Genomic DNA, 19337 nt, shown 5'->3' with positions numbered 1-19337 from the left:
GGAAATCAGTCAATTGAAATAAATGCATTAGGCCTTAATCTATGGATTTTATGACTGACAATAAGATGACAAAAAAGAAGAAATGACTGGCAATACAAATATGCATCTGTTGGTCACAGATACCTTTAAAAAAAAAAAGGGTAGGGGCGTGAATCAGAAAACCAGTTAGTACCTGGTGTGACCATTTGCCTCATGTATTGCGACACATCTCCTTCGCATAGTGTTGATCAGGCTAATTATTGTGGCCTGTGGAATGTTGTCCCACTCCTCTTCAACGGCTGTGCAAAGTTGCTGGATATTGGCGGGAATTGAAACACGCTGTTGTACACGTCGATCCAGAGCATCCCAAACATGGTCATTGGTTGACATGTCTGGTGGATATGCAGGCCATGGAAGAACTGGGACATTTTCAGCTTCCAGGAATTGTGTACAGATCCTTCCGTCATGGGGCTGTGCATTATCGTGCTGAAACATGAGGTGATGGCGGTGGATGAACGGCACGACAATGGGCCTCAGGATCTCGTCACAGTATCTCTGTGCATTCAAATTGCCATCAATAAAATGCAATTGTGTTTGTTGTCCGTAGCTTATGCCTGCCCATATAATAACCCCACCTCCACCATGGGGCTCTCTGTTCACAATGTTGACATCAGCAAACCGCTCGCCCACACAACACCATACACGCTGTCTGCCATCTGCCTGGTACAGTTGAAACTGATTAATCTGTGAAGAGCACACTTCTCCAACGTGCCAGTGGCCATCAAAGGTGAGCATTTGCCACTGAAGTCGGTTGCTACGCTGAACTGCAGTCAGGTCGAGACCCTGGTGAGGACGACGAGCACACAGATGAGCTTCCCTGAGGCTGTTTCTGACAGTTTGTGCAGAAATTCTTTGGTTGTTTAAACCCAGTTTCATCAGCTGTCCGAGTGGCTGGTCTCAGACGATCCCGCAGGTGAAGAAGCCGGATGTGGAGGTCCTGGGCTGGCATAGTTACACGTGGTCTGAGGTTGTGAGGTCGGTTGGACGTACTTGCCAAAATCTTATGGTAGAAAAATGAACATTCAATTCTCTGGTAACAGCTCTGGTGGACATTCCTGCAGTCATCATGCCAATTTCATGCTCCAACAGAACTTGAGACCTCTGCAGCATTGTGTTGTGTGACAAAACTGCACATTTTAGAGTGGCCTTTTATTGTCCCCGGCACAAGGTGCACCTGTGTAATGAGTAACCCTGGATTGTAAACTGTCATGGTCAAAACATATTGATACAACAGTAGCTAAGATGGGAAGAAGTCTGTCAATAATAAAGCGCTGCCCTGCCTTCTTAACATCACTATCAGCAAGGCAGGTCTTACAGGCCCTAGTTTTGATGCACCTGGACTACTGTTCAGTCATGTGGTCAGGTGCCACAAAGAGGGACTTAGGAAAATTACAATTGGCTCAGAACAGGGCAGCATGGCTGGCCCTTAAATGTACACGGGGAGCTAACATTAATGATATGCATGTCAATCTCTGAATGCACCGAGCTGTCTGTTTAAACTACTAGCACACAGCTCGGACACCCACGCATACCCCACAAGACATGCCACCAGAAGTCTCTTCACAATCCCCAAGTCCAGAACAGACAATGGGAGGCGCACAGTACAACATAGAGCCATGAGTACATGGAACTCTATTCCACATCAGGTAACTGATGCAAGCAGTAGAATCAATAAAAATACAACTTATGGAACAGCGGGGACTGTGAAGAGGTACAGACACACGCCTACGCACACAAACACTAGCACACGCACTCTACACACACGTATATTGTAATATTGTTGTATGGTGGGATTATACATTTTGTATTGTATATATGTAGTGGTGTAATAATGATATATGATGTACTGTTTTATCTTTTGTTTTATATGTAATGTTAGTGCCTTAACATGTTTGGACTATAAATGATCATGCTGTTTAATCAGCTTCTTGATATGCCACACCTGTCAGGTGGATGGATTATCTTGGCAAAGGAGAAATGCTCACTGACAGTGATGTAAATAAGTTTTAGAGAAATACGCTTTTTGTGGGTATGGAACATTTCTGGCATCTTTTATTTCAGCTCATGAAACATGGGACCACTTTACATGTTGCGTTTATATTTTTGTTCAGTGTATAACATAATTGGAGGCTTTGGGAATCAAGCCCCCAAATACCTAGCATGGTCCCTGATCTGTTTGTGCCATCATGCCACTCCTTACATGCCAAACATGACAAGAAGTGGCAAGGAGTGGCATGATGGCACCAACAGACTGGTAACAGGCTTCCAAATACCCACTACTTGTATCAAAACTTGTGTAAATGTTAGGATTTTGTTCCTCACTGTCTTACTCTCTTCCACAGGCCTCACAAATGTTGCATATGCAACATTCAATATGTCCTCCTCTGTTAAACTAGACAATGAAACAGTCATCCAACTTATTAGAGGTATGTTTTTATTGTATTAATTGCTATGAGGCTTCCTGCCCTTAATTATATAAATAAATATAGGGAAAATAGATTTGTGTCAGTTTCCTCTGATTTCAGTTCTTCCAGGCTTGAGTGATTCAGTTCAATGTCATAAAAATTAACTGCATATCAGCACTTATCTTGCAATCTCATTCAGTACGTACCCATGGCTGAGAATCTCATTAGTAATGGAGAAAATTACAATTTGCAGAACAAATAAAATACCTAGACTGGTAAACCATGCATGATTGATTACCTCATCTATCAAACATTTTCAAGCTTCGATTCCTCCCACATTGTTTTTCGTTGGACTGATAATTGGCTCAAAGCAGAACTGTCAGCATAAATGTTTCCAAACCCTAAAGATTCTTGCAGTGCTCTTGTCAGCATGTCCTTCAACCCACCAGGACTGGCCACACCTCTGGGAAGGTGGAGCTCCAAAGTACAAGTAGAGGCATGTGGTAAACGGACACTGAACATTCCCTGGTCGTAGAATCTGATACAGAGATTTCTTAGGAATCCCAAAGGAGGGATCTGATCTGCCCCTGTGATGAAGGCCAGTAGATCCCCAAAGGACAAGGCAGTCCGGTGTTCTGTTGTGAATAGATGTAAGAACAGATAACATTTTATCAAAAAGCTGAGAATATATTAAACTTACATTTTAATGTACATACTTGTATTGATATGCTCAGAAATGAGTGAAAAACGTTTATAGTCATCTAGATCTATGTATGAACCTTGACGGAAATAAATTAATCCTCGAAATATTCAGTACAATGCAACAGATGTATCTAAGTAGAAAAGACCCAGCCTACCGTTGACCATGATGAGAAATCTCTCCCAGGAGGTGACAGTGGTCTCCTCAGCTTGTCTCAGGCCTATGGTTGATTCCAGAGGACTCCATGACACCTCAAACAGACTTTTGAACTGTTCCAGGGTGAGAGGGTGTTCTGTCCTGGTCATGACAGACATGAAGGCTGCAGAGTGGGCCTTGATGATATCCCACAGGCCACCACAGCTGTTCAGCCCCTCTGTGAACTGGGAGATCATGCTTGCCACCCTGCAAAAAGAATTAATAAAGCAAGTTGTGATATCAACCAAACATATAGTTGCATCCCACATGATCGTAGGAGCAGATGAAAAGCAAGATGACCAAATGTTGAATAGGTGTTCAAAAAACATACAGATGTAGGATCTTCATTTGACCTATATTGGCACAGCAGAATGATTCTGCATCAACATTTGAACGTTTAGTCCATAATGTTGCTTGATCGGTGGTTAGGCCATCAGCTGGCAAAAAGTAGGCTACATGGAAAGTGCAATACTGTTAATATAACCGTGTGTTAGTATGGATTTTAAGTGAATGTATTCCTGCAGTGCAGGATAATTCACAGCAACAAAAGTGTGATCAAATTAAGATCCTACATATGTATGACCAATAAAAAAGATAATCTCCTACCTGTGATAAATGTAGTGCCTTAAAACCAAGGTGTAGATGGAGGGCATGTCTTTGATTTCAGCACTGTAAATATCAGGAATTCCACAGCCTGCAATCCACTCACACAGGTTTGGAGTCAATCTCTGGATGCTGGTGCAATTCTTGGCCTATAAAAAACAATCAATCACAAACCCAGAATAGGAACAGGGATTGAGTACACCAAAAGAAAGAAAAGGTTGGTGTGATTTGATTATGTCTTGTGTTGTACCTGCTGCAGTTTCATCTGTACATCCACATCAGAGATGTCCATCCAGCTGAAGTCTTCCAGGGGAGGGCTTTGGCCACACATGAGCTGGTAGAGGGACTGGTGTAGGCAGCATGGTCCAGGACCACCATGCAGCAGGGACCAGGCCACCATGACTCCTGCAGCATAGTACCTCCTCTCCTCCAGGGCAGCCTGGTCGTAGGCAAACAGCAGATGCCCCGGGCGACCCTCCAGGATACCGCTCTCCTGCAACTCTAACATGATGAGTCTAGAAAAGTGGAAACGATTGCATTAGGGCATGTCAAAGTGAAAAACGAAATAATTTCCTATTATTAAGGGGGCAACCATATATATTGTATAGTGTAAATGAAAAGGGAGAGCAGTAAGAACTCACCTGAAAAACTCTCTCAGAGGGCCGTCATAGTCATCAACTTCCTCTCCTAGGAAGTGGAAGAGAGGAGTTGTCTTGATGGAGAATGACTTCTTCCCCATCACCTTGAGCGCACTTCTGAAGATGTCTCTACGCCTCACATACATGTGTGTTTGGATGTCAGGCATTGAGTTTTGTTCTCTGTATGTTCGGAGGATGGTGACCAGGTCTGAAATGACCTAAAACATAAAAACTATCTCGTAAAGATACAGAATTCTACATGTTTTACCAAATGTTATACCAAGCATACCTCCTCATCCGCAGTGACAGGCAGGGGAGACTCTACACTTCTCTCCTCATCATCATCATCATCCTCATTGTCATCCACCAAGAAATCGTGACTAAATTAAAAACATTCGAGGGCATTAGAGCATTAGTTAAGTGAACAGTCAAGTGGTTTGTTATGAGTTCGCTTGAGATCATTTATACACAATAATGCCACGTTGAGTCATGAAAATAAATTGCATTGACATTGATAAAGATCCAGTTAGAATGTAATTTACATACCTGTTAATTACTGGTGCGCTGTTTGTTGGCCACTCACATTCTATCTATGGAATAACAAAAACAAAGAAAGACTTTATAAATGTTCCAATGATTGCACAGCAAATACATTTAATAAAATATCAATCACATTCATTATTTTAATTATTCTCCATTTACCTCAAAGCTCATGAAATCATAGTGACTGAGAATATAAAGGGGGCCATGCCCTGCTATCTGCAACACCTGTTCCCCACTCCAGGAGAACTGTGGTGGGGTGTCTGGAACAAACAGCACACGAGAGCCCTCCAGACACTGAAAAACACAGTTTACATATTAAATCAGAATGCAGGTAGGGACACAGAGACAAAAGTACTTAACGTACAGATGCACCATTGCGTAGTTGCGTTCCACAATCAATAGTGGTGCTATATCAGAGTTAGAATGCCAAGTGTTTGATCCTCCATTGTAATCACCTGAAGGTATGTGAAGGTGAATCTTTGTTCGCGTCCACTGAAGAAGCGGCTCTTGAACAGAGAGGCAAGGCGGCTCTCCATTTCATGAGGGAGCCAGGAGTTGTCTATGGTTATCCTAGCGATGAGGCCCATGGCAGCGAGCTCGTCCCTCTCCTGGCCTCTGGGGACACTGTGCCTGTCCTCCTGAGCCAGGTAGTGGCCTTGTGGCAGGCAGATCACGTCTTTAACCACCAAACCAGTCTTCCCTGGTGTGATTCTCCTCCATTTCAGTTTGCTTGGTCGGATTGGTTCTGGTGAGACTAGGACAACTGGTTCTGGTGTCTGAATAAAATGAATGAAATGTATCATACTCTAGATTTCTAAATTGAGTGTGTGATTCACAAATCAGCCGAGACATAAACATAGAAAATAATTGTAAATAAAATTGTACATTCCTTTGATTTATTTGCAGGCATGCAAATTAAAGGTAATAAATGACACAATGATCGGGGTCCTTACCCTGGACATGACAGAGGGGTCATCTGGTGTGATCTCCACCACATCACTTTCAGTCAAGCCTGAGGGTGGAAACACCTCCATTTCAATCTCAATGCTCTCAAAGGAGTTGTTTGTAATCCTTGGTATATATTCTTTCTCAATCTTTGCAGGTGTCACAGTCTCCCTCTGCTGTTTAGGTTGTTCTATATCCTCTTCCTCCAGCGGGAGCGGTACTAGGGGGTGTTCAGGTTGTTTACTCTATGGGAGAGAGAAACATGCACAGTAAGCATAATCTGGATGAAAATAGAAAAACACTGAAATGTAACTGAACCTAACCATGGTCAGACTCAGTAGTATGTTGACCTATAACACTGAATTATACAGAGGATCAGAGGTTGATTGTACCTGTTCAACAGCCTCAATGGCTGCGCTACCTACCATTGTCTCCTGTTGGTTTTGCGGAATTACTTCTATTGGCACAGCAAACGTGCCTATAACTGCAAACAGGTCCATCTCTATGTCCTCTGTCAAAATCATGACTGTAACAGATCCTCTCTCCTTCTGAGTTGCTTGTCCAAAGCATTCACCCACTTTATGCCTCTCCAGCTCTGAGTGATTGTTCCTGGGAAGGGTTATATTTGCATGAAAAGAGACAAAAGACAAGCATTGCACCACCCATCACCTTCTAAATTGAATCCATTCTCATTGATCTTGTGAGTGGAATTTCTTAAACCTTTCAAATGACCTTTGTGCTCTGGTCTGATTGATCAATATTTACGTTTCATCCTATTATAGAGCTTGTTCAGCTTCAGACATGTCTGAAAGCAAGGACATTGGTTAATTTTGACTCAACATGTCCAGTTCAAAATTAGCCTAAACCTATTAACATAATAACTTTCAATCTAAACAATCTAATTAAGAGCAACAGTAGGCCTACAAATGCCTACCTATCTTAAATTGTGTGTTATCTATTCTATTCAATTCAATTCTGTGAGAGGCCTCAATTCTGTGAGTCTGACTATTAATGAGAAAATAATTACTCAAATTGAGTAAGGATTTATGATGATCAGTCAAGCCAGTCCACACCCCAAGACAGCCAAAATGCCTTATTATAATGCACAATTCAGAAATACAATCCTTTGGAGACCACGAGGTTAGTGTTCCAAGAGATGTGTATGCCTTGCGAAAGACGCTAGGCATATCGTAATATTGACACAATCCTGTTCAATACAAATCGATAAAGGAACAGTATATCCGAGTGCACGTCTCCTCCTCTCTTCTCGCTACTGGCGCGCTTTGCGTTGGCTATATAAATAGAACCGAATCAAACAAATGACCCTTCTTGAAATCCAAATATCTCGGTAGCCTATTCGTCTTTTGTTCCACGCTCTTCTGGCACACCCGTGCGTTTACCGGACCATGCTGACTTCCTGTTATGTTGTCATAAATTGTGCTCGGAAACTGTCTGTTATGTACCCATTCAATATGGAGCAGATCAATCAAACCCGCACAGCAGAAGAAACACTTAATTTAGGCCTACTCTTGCGTTGAAATCAAAATCAGTTTACATTCAATAAATTAATAGCTGGCCTAATTTCATGGCACGCTTTGGGCCTCCATTATTTCCTTGCATTGTGAGATTGGTTTAATTGAGAATTGTAGGCTTCATGGAGCATTATATTTTGGACATTTTTGGACAAATGGGCAATTAGACAAAAGGAGTACAATATAGTTCCATTTGAAACTTTAACAGAGACCATTTTCCTAACCTGTTTATTTGGAAAAGGAATAAAACACAATACATGAATATAAACCACAAATATATATATATATATATATATATATATATATATATATATTAAATAAATGCATTAAAAACATCAAATTATGAGCTTGAACTGTAGTTTTACAAGGGGAGGACAATGCAGTGTTTTAATACCAGATTAAATGGCTTTTCTCACTGTTCCTGCCTCAAACACGCCAATGTCCAGTGTTATGATATACTGATGATTTGTCGCCACAGACGGTTTGTTTACGTTTCTATCGTTGTTGCTAGATGGCGTTGGCCAACAGCTCCATCTACTGGTCGCGTCGTGGACAACAGTTGTTGACAACTATTACATTGTAGTTATGCCTAACCCCTTTTCCTAAATTTAACATTTCTCCTAACATTTACATTTACATTTTCGTCATTTAGCAGACGCTCTTATCCAGAGCGACTTAAACTAACCTGTTACGTTAGTTCTCTGCCCACTGTCATTTTACCAGACTCTTTTGAAACAAGTTTAAGTATGCTGAGCTATACTGCAAATACAGTTGGCTAAAAGCTATTGAACACTTTATCTTAAGAAAAAATCAACATTGAATCACATTAGGCCTTGTTTTGTCAACTAAAAAACATGTTGAGGTACAAGCGACAAAAACACTTTCATCATAAAGCTGAGCCCTACAGTAATTTCATGGATTTAAAAAAGTATTCATTTAAAGTTATAGTAGGTGAATGATTTCTGATAATGCCCTCAAACGTAAAAGGTCTCCTCATCTTCAGTTCATGCATGTTGACATTTTGTTTTAAATATACAGTGCCTTCGGAAAGTATTCAGACCCTTTGACCTTTTTCCACATTTTGTTACATTGTAACGTAGCTTTATTCTGAAATGGATTAAATTGTTGTTGTTTTTCCCCTCATCAATCTACACACAATATCCCATAATGACAAAGCAAACACAGGTTTTTAGAATTACTCAGTACTTTGTTGAAGCACCTTTGGCAGTGATAACAGCATTGAGTCTTCTTGGGTATGACACTACAAGCTTGGCACACCTGTATTTGGGGAGTTTCTCCCATTCTTCTCTGCAGATCCTCTCAAGCTCTGTCAAGTTGGATGGGGAGCGTTGCTGCACAGCTATTTTCAGGTCTCTCCGGGTTCAAGTCCGCGCTCTGGCTGGGCCACTCAAGGACTTTCAAAGACATGTCCCGAAGCCACTCCTGCGTTGTCTTGGCTGTGTGCTTAGGGTTGTTTTCCTGTTGGAAGGTGAACCTTCGCCGCAGTCTGAGGTCCTGAGCACTCTGGAGCAGGTTTTCATCAAGGATGTCTCTGTACTTTGCTCCGTTCATCTTTGCCTCGATCCTGACTAGTTTCCCAGTCCCTGCCGCTGAATAAATCCCCACATCATGATGCTGCAACCACCATGCTTCACCGTAGTAATGGCGCCAGGTTTACTCCAGATGTGACGCTTGGCATTCAGGCCAAAGAGTTCAATCTTGGTTTCATCAGACCAGAGAATCTTGTTTCTCATGGTCTGAAAGTCTTTAGGTGCCTTTTGGCAAACTCCATGCGGGCTGTCGTGCCTTTTACTGAGGAGTGGCTTCCGTCTGGCCACTCTACCATAAAGGCCAGATTGGTGGAGTGCTGCACAGATGGTTGTCCTTCTGGAAGGTTCTCCCATCTCCACAGAGGAAGTCTGGAGCTCTGTCAGAGTGACCATCAGGTTCTTGTTCCCATCCCTGACCAAGGCCTTTCTTCCCCGATTGCTCAGTTTGGCCGGGCGGCCAGCTCTAGGAAGAGTCTTGGTGGTTCCAAACTTCTTCCACTTAAGAATGATGGAGGCCACTGTGTTCTTGGGGACCTTCAATGCCGCAGACATTTTTTGGTACCCTTCCCCAGAGCTCTGCCTCGACACAATCCTGTCTCAGAGCTCTACGGACAATTCCTTCGACCTCATGTCTTGGTTTTTGCTCTGACATGCACTTTCAACTGTGGTACCTTATATAGACAGGTGTGTGCCTTTCCAAATCATGTTCAATCAATTTAATTTACCACAGATGGACTCCAGTCAAGTTGTAGAAACATCTGAAGGATGATCAATGGAAACAGGATGCACCTGAGCTCAATTTCGAGTCTCATAGCAAAGGGTCTGAATACTTACAGTACCAGTCAAAAGTTTGGACACACCTACTCATTCCAGGGTTTTTCTTTATTTTTACATTGTGGAATAATAGTGAAGACATCAAAACTATGAAATAACACATATGGAATCATGTAGTAACCAAAAAAGTGTTAAACAAATCAAAATATATTTTATATTTGAGATTCTTCAAATAGCCACCCTTTGCCTTGATGACAACTTTGCACACTCTTGGCATTCTCTCAACCAGCTTCATGAGGTAGTCACCTGGAATGACAATCAGTTGTGTTGTGACAAAGGAAGGGGGGGTACACAGAAGATAGCCCTATTTGGTAAAATACCAAGTCCATATTATGGCAAGAACAACTCAAATAAGCAAAGAGAAACGACAGTCCATCATTACTTTAAGACATGAAGGTCAGTCAATATGGAAAATGTCAAGAACTTTGAATGTTTCTTCGAGTGCAGTTGCAAAAACCATAAAGCACTATGATGAAACTGTCTCTCATGAGGACCGCCACAGGAATAAAAGACCCCGAGTTACCTCTGCTGCAGAGGATAAGTTCATTAGAGTTCCCAGCCTCAGAAATTGCAATGCAAATAAATGCTTCACAAAGTTCAAGTAACAGACACATCTCAACATCAACTGTTCAGAGGGGACTGTGTGAATCAGGCCTTCATGGTCGAATTGCTGCAAAGAAACCACTACTAAAGGACACCAATAATAAGAAGAGACTTGCTTGGGCCAAGAAACATGAGCAATGGACATTAGACCGTTAAAATGTTTCCTTTGGTCTGGAGTCCAAATTGGAGATTTTTGGTTCCAACCACTGTGTCTCTGTGAGACACGGTATGGGTGAACAGATGATCTCTGCATGTGTATTTCCCACCGTAAAGCATGTAGGAGGAAGTGTTATGGTGTGGGGGTGCTTTGCTGGTGACACTGTCCGTGATATATTTTGAATTCAAGGCACACTTAACCAGCATGGCTACCACAGCATTCTGCAGCGATATGCCATCCCATCTGGTTCTGGCTTAGTGGGACTATCATTTATTTTTCAACAGGACAATGACCCAACACACCTCCAGGCTGTGTAAGGGCTATTTTACCAAGAAGGAGAGTGATGGATTGCTGCATGTCAAGGGGTGCTGAAGGTGGGTGTGGTGCATGAATCAAGCGCAGGACGCAGAAGCTCAGTCCAGAAGACTTTAGTGCAATAATCACGTAGAAAATAAGCACAATAAGCCCGAAGGCGAAACCACGGCGCACACAGGCTTCAAACAAACGGCGCACTAACATGTGCGAAAACCCTCTCCAAAACACTGGAGGGAAGTACGTAGCTCCAACACGAAAACAGAAGAGCAATCACACACAAAGACAAACACAACCAACGAGAACTAAATAGGACACTAACGAGGACTAACAAGACACAGGTGTACAACATAAAGACAAAACCAAACGAACATGAAACATCGATCGGTGGCAGCTAGTACTCCGGGGACAACGACCGCCGAAGCCTGCCCGAACCAGGAGGAGGAGCAGCCTCGGCCGAAACCATGACAGTACCCCCCCCCTTGACACGCGGCTCCAGCCGTGCGCCGACCCCGGCCTCGGGGACGACCAGGAGGACGCGGAGCAGGGCGCGCGGGATGGTCCCGGTGGAACTCCGACAGGAGAGATGGGTCTAGGATGTCCCTCCGCGGCACCCAGCACCGCTCCTCCGGGCCATACCCCTCCCACTCCACGAGATACTGGAGACCCCCCATCTGGCGTCTGGAGTCCAAGATGGACCGAACGGTGTACGCCGGAGCCCCCTCGATGTCCAGTGGGGGCGGAGGAGTCTCTCCTATCTCATTGTCCTGGAGTGGACCAGCTACCACCGGCCTGAGAAGAGACACATGGAACGAGGGGTTAATATTCTTATACTCAACAGGTAGATGTAACCTATAACACACCTCGTTCAATCTTCTCAGGACTTTAAAGGGCCCCACAAACCGCCGACCCAGCTTCCGGCAGGGCAGGCGGAGGGGTAGGTTTCTGGTAGAGAGCCAGACTCGATCTCCGGGTGCGTACACCGGCCCCTCACTGCGGTGGAGATCGGCGCTCGCCTTGTGACGAAGGACGGCCCGCTGCAGGTGGACGTGGGCAGCGTTCCACGTCTCTTCCGAGCGCCTCATCCAATCATCCACCGCAGGGGCCTCGATCTGGCTCTGCTGCCACGGTGCCAGAACCGGCTGGTAACCTAACACACATTGGAAGGGGGTTAGGTTGGTAGAGGAGTGGCGGAGAGAGTTCTGGGCCATCTCGGCCCAGGGAATGTACCGTGCCCACTCCTCAGGCCGGTCCTGGCAATACGACCTCAGAAACCTACCCACATCCTGGTTGGGTAGTATGGGAGTAGGCTCAACGGACCTCTCCTCCGTGTCATACCGCCGGGACAGTGCATCTGCCTTACCATTCTGGGACCCAGGGATGTACGTGATTTTAAATACGAACCTGGTGAGAAACATACTCCATCGAGCCTGGCGAGGGTTCAGTCTCCTCGCTGCCCGGATGTACTCCAGGTTCCGATGGTCAGTCAAAATGAGGAAAGGGTGTTGAGCCCCCTCAAGCCAATGCCTCCACACCTTAAGGGCTTGAACTACAGCTAACAGCTCCCTGTCCCCAACGTCATAGTTACGCTCCGCCGGGCTGAGCTTTTTTGAGTAAAAAGCACAGGGGCGGAGTTTAGGTGGCGAGCCGGACCGTTGAGAGAGAACGGCCCCTATACCTGCCTCAGACGCGTCCACCTCAACCTGAAAGGGTAATGCGGGATCTGGATGCGCCAGCACCGGAGCCAACGTAAACAGGTCCTTCAGTCTCCCAAAGGCCCTGTCCGCATCAGCTGACCACTGCAGGCGCACCGGACCCCCTTTCAGAAGGAACGTGATGGGAGCTGCCACCTGTCCAAAACCCCGGATAAACCTCCGGTAGTAATTCGCAAAGCCCAAGAACTGCTGCACCTCTTTTACAGTGGTTGGGGTTTGCCAATTACGCACAGCGGACACACGATCCACCTCCATTCTCACCCCTGACGCGGACAACCGATAATCCAAAAAGGAGACCGACTCCTCGAAAAACAGACATTTCTCTGCCTTGACATATAGGTTGTGCTCCAACAGCCTCCTCAATACACGACGCACCAGGGTTACATGCTCGGCTCGGGTAGACAAGTACACCAGAATATCATCAATGTACACGACCACCCCTTGTCCCTGCATATCCCGGAAAATGTCATCTACGAAGGATTGGAAGACTGATGGAGCATTCATCAACCCATATGGCATGACAAGATACTCGAAATGACCTGACGTGGTACTAAACGCTGTCTTCCATTCGTCGCCCTCCCTAATGCGCACCAAGTTATACGCGCTCCTGAGATCCAGTTTTGTGAAAAACCGCGCTCCATGCAATGACTCCGTCATGGTCGCAATCAGAGGGAGTGGATAACTGTATTTCACAGTAATCTGATTGAGACCACGGTAATCAATGCACGGGCGCAACCCTCCATCTTTCTTTTTCACAAAAAAGAAGCTCGAGGAGGCGGGAGAAGTGGAGGGCCGAATGTATCCCTGTCTCAAAGATTCGGCTATGTAAGTCTCCATAGCTTTTCTCTCCTCTTGAGACAAAGGATACACATGGCTCCGTGGGAGCGCTGCTCCTGCCTGGAGATCAATCGCACAATCCCCCTGTCTATGAGGAGGCAACTGCGTCGCCCTAGTCTTGCTAAACACGAGAGCTAAATCCCCATATTCAGGCGGAATGTGCAGTGCGGGCACTTGGTTTGGACTTTCCACCGAAGTCGCCCCCACGGAAACACCCAGACATCGCCCCTCGCACTGAGCAGACCACCCATCGAGAGCCCTCTGTTGCCACGAAATAGCAGGATTATGGGTGCTTAACCAGGGAATTCCCAGCACCACTGGGTACGCAGGAGAGTCGATCAGATACAGCTGTATAGTCTCTTCATGACCCCCCTGCGCACACATCCTAAGTGGCGCTGTGATCTCCCTAATCAACCCCGACCCCAACGGGCGGCTATCTAAGGCATGAACGGGAAAAGGTTTGTCAACAGGTAGGAGAGGGATCCCTAAATCTACACAAAACTTCCGATCAACAAAATTCCCAGCTGCGCCTGAATCTACTAGCGCCTTATGCTGGGAATGAGGTGCAACCTGTGGAAAACAAACAGGTATACAAAAGTGCGCAACAGAAAGCTCTGGGTAAGTGGGACGTCTACTCACCTGGGAGGCCCCCCCAGTGCGTGGCCTGTTGTCTTCTCCCCCGGAGAACCCTCCCCAGCACCTGGCCGCAGTGTGCCCTCCACGACCGCACTTGGTGCAGGAGACAGGCCCCCTCGGGCTCCTCCTCCTCCTTTCTCTAGCGCCGGCACCCCCGAGCTCCATAGGGCTCGGCTCGGAGGTGCCGGAGGGCGGAATGGACGGACCCCCATCGGGACGTCCACGGGTGGCCAGCAGGGTGTCCAGACGGATGGACATATCGACCAACTGGTCGAAGGTAAGATGGGTATCCCTGCAGGCCAACTCACGTTGAACGTCCTCCCGTAGGCTACATCGAAAATGGTCGATGAGGGCCCGTTCATTCCACCCTGCGTCCGCCGCTAGAGTCCGGAACTCTAGAGCAAACGCCTGTGCGCTCCTCCCCTCCTGTCTCAAGTGGACTAGACGCTCCCCCGCCGCTTTGCCCTCAGGTGGATGGTCGAACACGGCCTTGAAGCGACGGGAGAACTCGGCGTAGGAGATGGTGTTGGCGTCCATCTTCCTCCACTCGGCGTTAGCCCACTCCAACGCCTTGCCCGTGAGACAGGAGATGAGGGCGGAAACGCTCTCGTGTCCCGAGGGCACCGGGTGTACAGTGGCCAGGTAGAGCTCCACCTGCAGGAGGAACCCCTGACACCCGGCAGCTGTTCCGTCATACGCCCTCGGGAGCGAGAGCCGAATCCCCCTGGGTTCCGGACCTGGGACTGGTGGACCGGCCGATGGGGTTGGCAGGGTAGGTGGAGGCGTGGGTACCCCGCTGGCCTCCCATCGGTGCAAGGTGTTGATGACGTCCTGTAGAGCGGTCCCCAGTTGTCGTATCTGGTCATCTTGGCCGCGGACATGCTCCTCGAGCGACTCAGGCGTAACTGCAGATCCTGCTGATTCCATTCTGGTGTGTGATTCTGTCAAGGGGTGCTGAAGGTGGGTGTGGTGCATGAATCAAGCGCAGGACGCAGAAGCTCAGTCCAGAAGACTTTAGTGCAATAATCACGTAGAAAATAAGCACAATAAGCCCGAAGGCGAAACCACGGCGCACACAGGCGTCAAACAAACGGCACACTAACATGTGCGAAAACCCTCTCCAAAACACTGGAGGGAAGTATGTAGCTCCAACACGAAAACAGAAGAGCAATCACACACAAAGACAAACACAACCAACGAGAACTAAATAGGACACTAACAAGGACTAACAAGACACAGGTGTACAACATAAAGACAAAACCAAACGAACATGAAACATCGATCGGTGGCAGCTAGTACTCCGGGGACGACGACCGCCGAAGCCTGCCCGAACCAGGAGGAGGAGCAGCCTCGGCCGAAACCGTGACACTGCATCAGAGGACCTGGCCTCCACAATCCCCCGACCTCAACCCAATTGAGATGGTTTGGGATGAGTCGGACCACAGACTAAAGGAAAAGCAGCCAACAAGTGCTCAACATATGTGGGAACTCCTTCAAGATTGTTGGAAAAGCATTCCAGGTGAAGCTGGTTGAGGGAATGCCAAGAGTGTGCAAAGCTGTCATCAAGGCAAAGGGTGGCTATTTGAAGAATCTGAAATATAATATAATATAAATTGCAAAGGTTTATAAAAACCTGTTTTCACTTTGTCATTATGGGGTATTGTGTGTAGATTGCTGCTTTTTTTCATTTATTTAATCTATTTTAGAATAGTGCTGTAACGTAACAAAATGTGGAAAAAGTCAATGGGTCTGAATACTTTCCGAAGGAACTGTATAGTCACCAATATAATGAAATGAACAGGACCTGCAGGAGAGAGAGCTTGTTTGACTGTATACCCTTGTTTGACTGATTAAATCTTTGGAAGGAACATTATGCTGTAGGCCATTGTCTTACACCAGCGCATCTGCACTGACGCGTGTTGCGTTAGAATGACGCCATCTGACCGAAGACAATGGCTGTAGACTAGAAAATTGAGGATCTGGGTAGGTCAGTATTCTGTCACAAATAAGTATTTTCTGATAGACTTACGATACACATTACTCTTCAATTTCTCAACCTCTCAGCGTTCAGCCAAGGGAGCCTGTTTAGGCCCCTAACACAGTTTAGTTGATGTAAAACAGTAGAAGAGTCATAATAAGGGTCTTTCCACTACACATGACTCACTCCACTAATGGTTTCTCCACACTATAGTAACTGTAGTTTCAAGCTGGAGTTAATCAACATGACATAAAACACATTTTCTCAGCTCACAGTAAGGTACAGTACAGTGGGGGTTTTGGTTGACGGCGGCACCTCTCCTGGCATGTCTTTATATCTCACTGCCGCTCAAGCTTGTCACTCTAGAGCCAGAGCAATCAGGATTTATGATTAATCTGAACCCTCATTGTCACGGCTGATCTGCAGTCTGGAGGTTTGGTCACCAGAGGGACATCCATCTGAAAAGTGACATTAAGCACTCAGGGATAGCTCACTGTGAACGTCCTCCTGGGAGCCTTCAGCAGTGGATCTCATATGCAAATTGTGAGTCGAGGAACAACCCTGTGTGATTCAGAAACAAGCCCTCCGACTCGGCTGTCACCGTCTCTGCCTCCCCGCCCTCCCCTGCCATCCTTCTCATTGTCCGTATATCGGGCTCCATCTGGGGCTTTGTGGGAGACAGCGCCTCCTGCTGTTGGTACCCCAGGGTAGTGGTAGCAGCTGTGGTGGAAGGTGGGATGACGGGTTTAGCACGGTTAAGAACATACATCTCATGCCCGCGCTCATCGCGGTACTCCTCCAGCTGGGCAAAGGTTGTTGGTCCATCTGAGTAATCATTGACATACAGTATGCTTTCCTCCTTGTCATCTGTGTCCTTCTGCCGCTGGCGGTGCCGGCTGTAGATCATGGCCACCAGGAGAAGGGCAGTGAGGGCCAGCAGGGAGATCCCTATGGCGATGGCAGTCTGCGTAGCAGCTCCCAGCGTGCTGAAGGCCATGCTGCCAAGGGCGTACAGGGGCTCTCGCCTCACATCTGACGATGTTGGCCGATTGGAACGCAGACGAGGCCAGGATGGGGCGTAGGAGGCGGGGGACCAACCGGAAGAGGACGAGGAATTGATTCCTAGCTGAAAGGTCACATGGGCCACCCCTCCAGCGTTCCAGGCCTCGCACTCATACAGCCCGGCGTGAGCCACCGTCACATTGCTGAGGAAAAGCATCCCACTGCCCGTGTCTGGATCGAAGCGCTCCCCATCCTCCTTATGGAGTCTCACCCGCCCTGGGTGTGTTGCATCCTCAGCCCCCACGCTCCCTACACTGCCCAGGTCCTGCACCAGCCCCCGCGGGGAGAGTTGCAACTTGCCCTGGGACGCCTTCCTCCAGGTGACCTGTGGCCGGGGGTAACCAGAGGCATGGCAGGAGACACGTAGGCTCTCACCCAGGCGCACGGCCAGGCGGCGTGGCTCCAGCTGCACCAGAGGGGGGATACACACCAGACTGTTGAGAGGCACCTCCACCAAGCTGAGGTGGGAAAGGCGGGGCGGCTCGGAACACACCAAGCGCCTCTCGGCCGAGCTCAGCAGGCGCTGGCCCTCCTCATCGATCCAGCTGCGCAGCCAGTGCAGGGCACAGTCGCAACGCCACGGATTGTCTACAGTAGGAAATGATCATGTGATGAGTGGGTGTGGCCAAGTCAACATAGGAGGATGAAAAAGGATGTGACAGGACAATGACACAATTAAGATAGTTAGGAGGTCATTCTAGCTTAAGAACAAGAGCAGTATATTTACTGTATGCTTCTTTTATGGTTCCACAGCCCCACCCTATGTCCTCTCCCTTGGCGCTCCCCTTACCTGTGACACGCAGTACCTGCAGGCTGACGAGGGGCCGCAGGGTGGCAGGGCCGATGGTGTGCAGGTTATTCCGGCTGAGGTCAAGGAGGGCCAGAGAGGACAGACCAACTAGAGCCTGGTCTCCCAGCATCTCAATGTTATTTTGCTGCAGGTGAAGCTCTTGAAGACGCTATGGAAACAGGGATTGTAATCATTATTAGTAATGAATAGTGATATAATGTAGAGGAAGTCATTGACATTGAAGCGTCGATTGTTGTGTTGTGGTGGAACTCTAGACAACTATTTGGACAAACATGGTCTGTTTACAAGGGAGGAGGCGAACAGTAAAGAAAAGTATTGATTTAGCAAAACATTCACATGAGTGACTGATAATATGGGAACTGACCTGTAGGCCTCTGAAGGTATAGTCCTGTAGGCGAGTGATGTCATTTCCTGCCAGGTAGAGGATACGGAGGTTTTCCAGGCCCCTGAACATGTCTCCTGTGACCAGGTGGATGCGGTTCCCATTGAGGGCCAGCTCTAGAAGATTACCCTGGCTCTGGAAGGCCCCAGGCTCCAGGGCTGAGATACTGTTGTTTTGCAGATACAGGCAGTGCAGACGGCCCAGCTGGGAGAGGTCAGATAGATGGATCTGCCCGATAGCATTGTCCTGGAGGAAGATGGTCTAAATGGAATAGATGAACAGAAGGACAGAATACAATGATCAACAATGAGGAGGGGAAAGCATAACACCATCTGTAAACTCTCTAAGAAAATAAGGTATGTCTGAGTGTATGGATGATTCAAGACTGGCTATATTGTGTGGGGGGTGGGAGCCTATGTGTGTGTGGGTCTGGGAAACATATGTATGTGGTAGACATATTGAGTCATCATGGCTAACCTGTGTGGAAGGTGGGACATGTGAAGGGATGTCCCGAAGGCCCATAGAGCCACACTCTACAGTCAAGCTGTAGCAGCGACATCCCACTGGGCAGCCAATGGATGGGAGGGTGTGGATAGATAAGATCAGGAAAGCCAGAAAGGAGAAGGCCATCACACCAATAGGACAGAGATCCTAGAGAGAGACCGACAGACTGAGAAGAGAGAGATGGAGGGTCAGAGAGGAAAGAGGAAACAGGTTAAAGCAACAAATAAATATATAACTTTGTTGACAATATCTGCTGTATTAAACTCAAAATGATCTGCCTTAGCGCATAAACAAAATGCAAGTGTTAGTACAGTACTTATGTTGCATGCTGCCAGCCTGACTGTGAGGTTACAATA

At 46.9% G+C, this 19337-nt stretch overlaps 2 protein-coding genes across 2 annotated transcripts; both read right to left on the bottom strand.

The window, feature by feature from the left end:
- Positions 1–2523: 2523 nt before the first annotated feature.
- Positions 2524–5656, bottom strand: LOC311148535 (G2/M phase-specific E3 ubiquitin-protein ligase-like). Its single transcript, XM_084185516.1, has 8 exons — positions 5579–5656; positions 5283–5417; positions 5127–5170; positions 4584–4960; positions 4193–4457; positions 3946–4091; positions 3302–3546; positions 2524–3079 (listed from the first exon to the last, which is right to left on the bottom strand). Exons 4-8 carry the CDS (start codon positions 4745–4747, stop codon positions 2751–2753), a joined length of 1149 nt encoding a protein of 382 aa, XP_084041642.1. The 5' UTR covers positions 4748–4960; positions 5127–5170; positions 5283–5417; positions 5579–5656; the 3' UTR covers positions 2524–2750.
- Positions 5657–16739: 11083 nt separating this feature from the next.
- LOC311148594 (leucine-rich repeat-containing protein 24-like) lies at positions 16740–19107 on the bottom strand (the record flags this gene model as incomplete). The annotated part of the gene is made up of 4 exons (XM_084185575.1): positions 16740–17872; positions 18075–18243; positions 18460–18738; positions 18955–19107. 4 exons carry the CDS (start codon positions 19105–19107, stop codon positions 16740–16742), a joined length of 1734 nt encoding a protein of 577 aa, XP_084041701.1.
- Positions 19108–19337: the final 230 nt, after the last annotated feature.

Source organism: Coregonus lavaretus (genome assembly GCF_964263955.1).
Source record: "Coregonus lavaretus genome assembly, chromosome: 21".
Lineage (NCBI taxonomy): Eukaryota > Metazoa > Chordata > Actinopteri > Salmoniformes > Salmonidae > Coregonus > Coregonus lavaretus.
The sequence above is the reverse complement of the archived record's forward strand: the minus strand, read 5'-3'. Positions and strand labels throughout refer to the sequence as shown.

Bases quoted from the DNA above. Each gene is read 5' to 3' on its own strand.
- LOC311148535 (XM_084185516.1), bottom strand. From the start codon at position 4,747: ATGCCTGACATCCAAACACACATGTATGTGAGGCGTAGAGACATCTTC. The intron at 4,458-4,583 runs GTGAGTTCTTAC...CCACTTTTCTAG, and splicing joins CCTCTGAGAGAGTTTTTCAG to ACTCATCATGTTAGAGTTGC. The intron at 4,092-4,192 runs GTACAACACAAG...TGTTTTTTATAG, and splicing joins TACAGATGAAACTGCAGCAG to GCCAAGAATTGCACCAGCAT.